This window comes from Melospiza melodia, chromosome 6, assembly GCF_035770615.1.
Source record: "Melospiza melodia melodia isolate bMelMel2 chromosome 6, bMelMel2.pri, whole genome shotgun sequence".
NCBI classification, from domain to species: domain Eukaryota; kingdom Metazoa; phylum Chordata; class Aves; order Passeriformes; family Passerellidae; genus Melospiza; species Melospiza melodia.
Window position 1 is genome coordinate 62,429,945 of NC_086199.1, and position 9,221 is coordinate 62,439,165.

The 9,221-nt window shown below is 53.2% G+C and overlaps 1 protein-coding gene across 2 annotated transcripts; it reads left to right on the forward strand.

The window, feature by feature from the left end:
• Nucleotides 1-912: 912 nt before the first annotated feature.
• LOC134419455 (cytosolic 5'-nucleotidase 1A-like) lies at nucleotides 913-8,157 on the forward strand. Of its 2 annotated transcripts, XM_063158660.1 has the most exons (7): nucleotides 914-999; nucleotides 2,313-2,371; nucleotides 3,026-3,193; nucleotides 3,532-3,661; nucleotides 4,162-4,284; nucleotides 5,354-5,532; nucleotides 6,060-8,157. In XM_063158660.1, the coding sequence occupies exons 2-7, from the start codon at nucleotides 2,327-2,329 to the stop codon at nucleotides 6,360-6,362; spliced, it is 948 nt and encodes a 315-aa protein (XP_063014730.1). In that variant the 5' UTR covers nucleotides 914-999; nucleotides 2,313-2,326; the 3' UTR covers nucleotides 6,363-8,157. The 2 variants fall into 2 exon arrangements, with proteins under 2 accessions (XP_063014729.1, XP_063014730.1); XM_063158659.1 differs by lacking the exon at nucleotides 2,313-2,371 and having other exon boundaries at nucleotides 913-999.
• The last annotated feature ends 1,064 nt before the right edge of the window (nucleotides 8,158-9,221 follow it).

Consider the following 9,221-nt stretch of genomic DNA (forward strand, 5'->3'; position numbering starts at 1 on the left):
CCAAAATCATTCTATGATTCTATGACCCCAGTGAGACCAAGCTACACAGCACCCTGGTGCCTTCCCACATTTTGGGAGGAGATTTGGTGATGCTGGTGATAGCCTGATGTCATGCAGGTGGACAACTGTTCAGCCTTAGTGCATGTGAGTTTGGTCTCCATTTGGTCTCCAAGGCTGGGCAGGCTGCAGCAGTGGACCTTGTTCCAGCAGTGGGGCAAGGGAAAAGCTGCAGGATGGTCCTGGGTCCCTGAGCCCCTCTCCCCTCACCCTCTCCCCCCCACAACCCTGACAGTCACAGTCTTGGACAGAAAAAAGGTGTTGAACTGTCCTGGTACCATCAGCCCCACAAGGCTGGGTGCTACACAGCCTACCCAGAAAAGTAAAATCCTAGCCCCAAAATCAACCCTGCTCAGGACAGCAAGTGACACATGGCTTTCAGAAAAAAGGGGAAAAGAGACCCAAAACCATTACAGTAAAATGGCAAACGTGCTGCATTCAGCCACGCTCTGCACCTGCCTTTGCTCCCTGCGTCCCTGCATCTGTCCTGAGTCACTCTGGACCAGGTACCCCTATTTTTTTCGGTCAAAAATACAACCATTCAGGGGCTGGGAAATGAGAGGACTGGAGGCACGCTATAAACACTCCAGCTGCAGAAATAAGACATCACGGCTTGCGGACAGCGATCAACCACTGAGCACAAGCGCCTAGAGGGCTGCAGAGGCAGGAACAGCGCGGAGTGACCGCGGCCGTGTCCGAAGGCAGGCCCCGGTGACCGCGATCCTGTGCAATGCCAGCCGGGAAATGCAGTCTGCCCGGGCAGGACGCCAACCCGCTGGCTGCCTACAAATCCCAGCGCGCCGGGGAGCGGAGCTGCGCCCATCGCGGCTGCTGCCCGCTTCCTGCAGCGCGCCGGGGGAAATATAAACAGCGGGCACAGGCGCGGCCGGGATGCTGCCGCGGGACGGGCCGGGCTGGCCGGGAGCAGAGGCAGCGCTCGGGGTGAGTGAGTGAGTGAGCGAGTGTGCGCTTTTCTCTCCGGCAGAACCCTGTCTGTGTGCAGGGGGTAACACCTGCTCCCTGCTAGGCAGCCGTGGGAGGGGACCAGCAGCACCCCCTGGAATCGGGTCTGGCAGCGAGACGTGTGCCTGTGCAGGTCCGGGTGTCTGCGTGCCAACTGCGCTGCGGGTGCCGGGGCAGGGAGAGGGAAAGGAGAAGCCGGGCTTGATTTGCAGTGCTTGGAAGAGCGAAGCAGAAATTAGAGGTGGATTCTCCCGCCGGGATGGGCTGCTCAGCTCCGTTACCCCTTTGCATTTAGTTTTGACTTTTAGAGAATACTTGACTGGGATTATGTCAGAGGAAAGCTCCTGCCTGCGCTGGGCTGGTGTTTGCCACCCTCTCTGGGAGGGGACCCCTTCCCAGCATGGGGCAGGGGGTGGAGGAAGCAGAGGGATGCTCAGCATCTCCTGGCTTTCCAGGCAGCCCTGGCCGGGGGAGTAGCCCTGCTGCAGGGCTTTCTGCTCCTCGGGCAGTCGGGGAGTGCACCTGCGAGATCTGAGCCCCCCATGGCAAGGCTGTGGCTCTCACGGCTGGCATCAGCCAAGTGTGGTGTTTACTGGCCCAGGCAAAGTTTTGCAGACCCTGAACAATAAACATGAATTAAATAAAACTGGGGCACAAGACAGGTCTCTGTGGATACCCTGAGTTGTCCTTTACACTGCATGTTGGCTTTGCTCTTTGCTTGCCCAGCCCCCCAGTACAGTAATCAGGTAGGGCCTGACTGGCTCACAGGGCTGTGGAGGGGCAGACCAACCCCATCACAGAGGTCTCAGCCTTTATCCAAGCCCTCACCACACACTTCTACTTACTCTGACCTTTTACAGCTGCAAATGAGCTGCTGATGCAGTGAACTCCTTCATTTGTAGATACAAATTCACCATTCAAGCAAAAAAGACAAGGATGTGAACTAGAAACCTACTTGGGCTTTTAAAGACAGCCTTATTTTGCTTGGAAAAGAGCTCCACAACAACCTTCAGCAGTTCAACACAGAGAAAAATACTCTTTGAGAAAAACAGAAGTAAAAATAAAGCAGTGATCTGTGTTTGAAAAGCCATTTTTCCATCACATGTAGTTGGAACTATTAGAACAGTTTTTCTCGGAGCAAAGCTGCTGTCAGCAGAAACAGGTTCATTTGAGCTGCTGTACTTGGTGTGTAGGATGTTTCCTGTCTCCTTTCCACTCTTCCCCCTCTCAAGAATGACTATAGATTGGCCACATTATAATCTTCCAGTTTAATTTTCTATTTTCTCTTAAAGGCTGAGAGTTGAAGATGGCAGAGCTGGAAAGCACAGTCATAAACACCAATGTAAACCAGGTAAAAGGCTGTCCATTACAAAACACACATCCTGTATTTCCAAACCAAGTCTTGAAATGCCACCACAGAAGGGAACACACCACAACCCAGAACTGTGGTGGCCTGAATTGCTCATGCCTGGGTTTCAGCAGAAGTGGCTGTCCCAGGGCTGCTGGGCTCTTGGTCCCAGTGAAGTCCATGTGATTTCCAGTTGCTTGGACTGGGCAGGTACATTTGCTCACACGTAAATTTTGGAGCAGACAGGAAGAAAGCAGCAGCTTCTCTACATACACAGAGACTTTATTCAGCTGTCCAGAACAGACACAAACAAAGGGTAGCACCACCAGTATGTGCAGAGAAACCCAGCACAAACAGATGACTGTGGCAGTGCTGGCCCCACAAAGAACAAAATTATGGGGCAATCCCCTCTGTGTGAGCTGTCCTTGGAGCACATGGCACTTACCAGACAGGTTAGGGTTTCACAACTGCCAGCCCCATCCTTGGTGGCCTGAAGATGAAGACTGGGTGTGGTACCTCTGGCATCAGGAACCGTGACACAGGGGTGATACCTCCAGCAGCCAACCCCACCACTCTGGTTGGTGCCCCCTGCTCACCCCACCTCCCTGAGCACCTTCTCTGCTGTCCCCTGACTCCTCTTTCCTCCCTGTCCTGCAGAAAGACCCCAGCACGGCACTGGTCATTGCTGTGACCACCAGAGCCATCTTCAACCTGGAGGAAGAGCACAAGCTCTACCTGGAGAAGGGCAAGGAGGAGTACACAAGGCACCAGCAGGCCAACCAGGACAAGCCCCTGCCACCAGGCACAGCCTTTGCCTTCATCCAGGTGAGCCCCACACCTGGCATGGGGCACATGCAGACACTTACAGGATGGGGTGAAAGCTCAGCTTTCCCAGCTTTAAGTCTCAGCTCCCATCACAGGGTGTGTCATATCATCAGCCTGTGCTGATCTCTGGGCCTCATTGCAGGGCACTGAGACCTGTTCTCCTGACCAGTCCATCTCCCCCTGGCTTTTCCAGGATGGTTGCTCTGTCTGGCTCTCCATAACATGCCAGCCTTGTCGTAGCTGACAGATGCAGCACAAACCACTAACCGTAACTGCAGAAGAACCCCTGCAAAGGTACTGCAGTCATGCCTCTTTAAAAGAGTCCCATCTCCTCCCAGGCAGTGCAGTATGTTAACAAGAAGATCCTGGAGAGCAGCCCAGCAGAGAGGGACCTCTTTGACATCCTGGTGCTCTCCAACAACAGCCCAGAGAGCGGCGTGCGCATCATCAACAGCGCCAAGCACTACGGTGAGGGGGACCCATCCTGGCTGTGCCTGGTGCCCCTGGGAGGCTGCAGGGCAGATCAGGCACCACAGTGGATCATCAGGGGCAAACAGAGAGCCAGGCGATACAAGGGGAAGGGGTTCTCTTGGAGCCCAGCTCCCCTCAGCCGTATCTTTCACACCAGGAAGTTGCAGCATTTTGCACAGCCTGGGGATGTTCAGGCAGGTACTGAAAATAAAAAAAAGTTGTTTAAAAAAGCCACCCTAAATCCCAGAGTGCTGTCGGGAGGAATGCTCATTTAAGGAGGGGATGGAGGGAATATTTACCTGCACTCTGCAGTTTTATAGGAGCAACAACAGGTCAAGAAGATGCAGCAAGAGCACAGGCAGGTTCCCCATACATCACTGGGAAATTCATTGCCCTGAGCTCTTGCAGAAGAGCACACTGAGACCCGGGGAGACCAGGGAGGGGCTGTGAGGAGGATGTTGATCTATAAGTCTTCACTCACATCCCTTGTCCTGAAGGGCTGGAGATCTCCAAGTTCTGCTTTGTCAGCGATGAGGACTCCACACAGTACCTGAAGTCCCACGGTGTGAAGCTGTTCCTCTCAGCTGACAGGACAGATGTCTGCAATGCCCTCCGGAGAGGTACGTTCTCCCCTCCATCCCACAGCCCCAAACCCACCACCCTTTTTCCAAGCAGCTCAGTACCAAGAGGCAGCACCAGAGCCTGTGATTTCACAGGGACCAGGGGTGAATGGCACATTGATTACCAGTACAGTCCTGAACAGTTCAGTCTCCTTTTCTGTCCTTACCTGTAGCCTGCAAGCACACCAGGCTTGCTCAGATGCCCTCACAAGTCACTGAGTGCATTATGCATCATTTTGAGCACAGCTCTGCCATGGAAAGGTCATTCCCTGCCTGACAATTAAGCCTTTCTAACCAAAAATGCAATTCCATTCATCAGTGAGAGTTTATCAGTGATTCCCAGGACTCTGTGAGGATGCCACAGAAATCTGCTGTCTTGGTACATGCAGAGTTTCTGTGTGCTCAGTAAGCATGTGTCTGACCTCAATCAGAGGAACTGCAGTCTCCCCATCTCCTCTTATGGGGTTAATCACCTCCTTATTAATTCACTTGGGTATGAGTACATCAGCTGGCCACCATCCTTCAAGGTCAGGAGAAGCCATCTGCAGTCTGGACTTTCCTTCACCACACAGCACATTCCTGGAACCTCCTTGAGAGAATCATTGCCCTGACAAGTGTCTCCCATCTGGGAGCCTGGGTCCACATATGAGGGTGGGCAGGGAGCAGCTTGTAGGAAGAGACTGGAATTAAGCCAATTACCACAATCAATGGAGATGCCAGCCCATATTATTCACACCACAGTGTGCTAAATCTGGGCATTAAAGATTGAGGCTTGGCAGGGTGAGCAAGCACCAGGAGGAGGGCTGCTCATGCCTTGACAACCGCCCACCATCTCTTACCACACTTCAGTATCTGCCCAGGCCTCGGTTTCTGATCAGCAGCACTTTCTCAGGGGATGACATAGCCATGGAAAGGCTGGGCTGACTGCCCCAGAAAGCTCCCTGACTTGGAGGCCCTAGCATGGTGATGTGGGTCAGGGCTGCAGCAGATGTGTAGGGAGCAGCTGGCCGTGCATGAGGTGCCCCAGGGAGGGGTGTCCCTCCTGACCCCAGCTTGCTCTGCCTCGCAGGGGTCTCGGCGGCGCTCGTCTTCCAGCAAGAGGTGCAGGCCCCCAGCACTCCACTCCGCGTGGTGTTTGACGGGGACGCCGTGCTCTTCTCGGATGAGACAGACCAGATCTTCCAGGAGCAGGGCCTGGAGAGGGCAGTGCAGTACGAGCGGGCCATGGAGGCTGTCCCCATAGGAGAGGTGAGTATGCCCCCTCGCTTCCATGGGCACCCACAGGCTCTGCCGTCTCTCCTGCTAGGGCTTTGGCATGAACTGTCAGAAAAGCAGAAATCCTTACAGAGTCCCTATGCATCCACTATTCAGTCCCTGGTGTGGGCCTGATCTGGAGTCTCACTGGAAATGGATCTGTTATCTCCTGTAAATAAGCCCTAAATATCTAGGATTGTGGCTAATCCCAACATCACCTTTTGTAGGCTGTGAGCTCTTGCTGTCCAAGTCCCCACAGGATTCAGACCCAGGGGCACTGCTTGCTGGGATATACCTTGCTAGTCACTTTGGGATTAGGACGAGCACCACAAGGCTCACCTTCCTCCCAGGGACCACAGTGAACAGCCCCAGTCCCAGCATTGTCCAGCCCTGGAGCCCACAGGCATTGTGTGCTCTGCAGAGCCCTGAGAAAGCCTGGGAGAGGAACAAGTGCCTTGTACAGGTAGAGTAGGTGTTTCCTTATTTCCCACACACTCCCAACTGTCCTGCTGTCCTTCCAGGGCCCCCTGAAGGCTTTTGCCATGCACCTCGGGAAGCTGCGTAAGAAGTTTGGCCAGGGAGAGTCCCCCATCCGCACCTACCTGGTGACAGCGCGCAGCGGCCGGGACATGGGCGTCCGAGCCATCAAAACGCTCCGGGAATGGGGACTGCCCATCGACGAGGCTTTCTTCATGGATGGGGCTCCCAAAGGCCCCATCCTCGCCCAGATCCAGCCTCACATTTTCTTTGATGATGGGCTTCATAACATCCAAGGGGCCCAGAATGTGGGGGTTCCCTCTGCCTGGGTCCCTTCCTGCTGCTGATGGGCTGCAGGCCAGCAGTCCTCCCTTCCAGCAACACTATGGGGACTGGGTCAGTTGGAGGCAAAACTTCTGGTGGAGAAGGAAAGATCTCCTGACGTGCAGCAAGCAAATTTCAGGGAAAGGGAACGAGAGCATAGACTCCCATGCAAAGCTTGATGCATATTTCTGCTCCTCATAAGAGGTTCTTTACGTCTTAGGATAAAGCCAAAAGACACAACTGCTCCAGGATGGGAAGACACCTTTGCTGTGACACTGAGGACTACACCTACCTTCCATGTAGGACCTGGGGACTTTCTCAGAGAAATTAGTGAAGCTAATGCCATACACAGAAGATGAAAGGAGCAAGAAAAAAAAATGCTAGTTTTGGCTGTCCCCAAGATTGAGCAACACAGGAAGGACAGCAGCCTGTTGAGCCGAGTCCCAAAGAGGCAGACCAAGATGACTGAAGGGATTGAGCACCTCTCCTGTGAGGGGAGGCTGAGAGAATTGGGATTGTTCAGCCTGGAAAAGAGAAGGCTTCAGGGTAACCTAACTGTGGCCTTCCAGGACCTGAAGGGAATGTACAGGAAAGATGGGGAGGGATTATTTACAAAAGCATGTAGTGACAGGACAAGGGGGAATGGCTTCAAACTGAACAAAGGCAGGTTTAGATCAGATATTAGGAACAAATTATTTTCTGTCAGGGTGATGAGGCACTGAAATAGGTTGCCCAGGGAAGTTGTAGATGCCCCATCTCTGGGAATGTCAAAAGTCAGGTTGGATGGAGCTCTGAGTAACCTGGTCTAGTGAAAGGTGTCCCTGCTCACACCAGGGTGGCTGAAACAGGATGATCTTTAAGGTCTCTTCCAACCCAAACCATTCTATTATTCTATGGTTCTATGATTTATTCCCGTCTGCCTAAAGAGAGCTCTCAAGACTGTGCCTCACTGGACACACTCATCTTGGTTTCCTGAGGAGACTGATGTGCTAGTGAGTGCTTCAGGCAGCTTCAGCCAAACTTAGAAGAGGGAGAAAGACTTCAAAACTGTAAAGGGCCTACAGACCTTTTAGAAATGGGTGAATGGGTTGAAGAAAGAAAGCCCAAGCTATTCCTCCTCATAAAAGAGATTATAGCAGAAGACAGCTTTCCTTAGACACGCATACTGCCCAGAGTGCTTTTAGGAGTCAGACCTGTGGGACACACAGCTCCTGGAGCTGCAAGAGAGGGACAAGGCTACAGCCCAGCGCTGAGGTCCCACCAGGAGAGGGCACTGGAGAAGCCATGGAGGGCCTGGGCTGCAGACCGGCACTGCGGGGGCTGGGGCAGGACCGGGAACTGTGGCCAACCTTGAATGGATCTCCAGAGCCAGGTGGGAGTCTCAGGAGCAACTGCTCCTTGCTTATGGGGTACCTGGTGTGCTCGGTTCCCTGCCTGGCAGCACACCACACCCCAAACAGGGATGCCTCTCCTCTGGCAGTTTGGACTCAATTCCTAATTTTCCTGGGGAACAAGGAGCCTGCGAGGTTCACCTGCAGGTTTCTTTCCCCAGGGCTGGATGTGAGTTGCCACTAGAGGCCACTGTGCTGCCTGGGGACATGGCACCTCAAATCCCTGCCAGCTGTCCAGAAACGCCTTGTTAAAAAACACAAACTGGCTGCTCAGGCAACAGCGGGATTATGGACGAGGAGATTAAGATGATGCTGGTTTAGGTTTTTTAACTTCAGTGTAATCAGAAAATAATTATTTTAAAGGCTTCACAAGTGTTGCTTTCACCAAAGCTTATTTCCCCCCCCCCAATAAATAAATAAACAAGCATCCCAGTGTGAGTCCTTGTTCCTCATGCCCGTGTCTAGCAGTGTGGGAGGAAGGGTGGGATAACTCAGTGCTGCTTTACATACGTTCATTTACTTATCGGGTGTTTGGCATGTTCATCCAGATGGCTTAAATACACAAGAAACCTTCAGTGGGCTTTGGATTAGGTCCCTGAATGTCATCTTGTATCTGTCTCCAGGCTCCTTGAGCATAGGACTCTGTACCTCTTGCTTTAGCAAGGGCAGCTGCTGGCCCTGACATGCCACTGGCAGAGGTCCTGTCCCTGCCTTTGTGGCCACTGTTTGGGTCCAAACTCAGGGCTGCTAGGGCAGGGCAGGGATCTCCATGTGCACAGATTTGATAGGAAGCCACCTCCAAAGAAGCAAAGCCTGGCAGGGTCTTGGCACCAGCCGTTTGGCCCATGGCCCTCTTGCTCAGTGCAGATGCTGAAATTAGATGTTTCGAGGTAGCAACATCAACAACATCAGCCACTCATCATTCGCTAATAATGCTAAGCAGCCGTCAGCTGAACAAACATTAATTACAGGATGCTCCAAACATGCTCAGTAAGCAGGTGCAGATATTTGTCCCACTTTTGTGCAGGTCAGATACCACCAGGCTCAGTGCCGGGATCCAAGCCCCCACCTTCAGCCCTGCCTGCCACACACAGCCAGCTGCTTCCATGGCAGCTGCTGCTGGGGACACAGACCCAGTGCTGGAGGTGATCATGAGCATCTTCCACCACCCTGACCCCTCACATTTGCTGATGCCTGGATGGGGCCAGCAGGAGCTTGGTTGCTGCCTTGGGCGAGAGGAAATTAGCTGAGTCAAGGGTGGTGGGGACAGGCCCACGTGAGCCGCTGCAGTGTGTGGGATGCTAGGGCAGCAGGAAAGCACCACATGCCTTCTTCCAGCACTGTCAGCACAGTGGGGGATGATAGGGCAAAACGTGCACAAAATAGGAAAAAAGGAAGGAAACTCGGGACTTGTGGGGTTGCATCATATAGGGCCAAGTACAGCTGCTTCAGGCCATAGTTCAGCCTTGTAGCATCAAAACTGCCCAAATT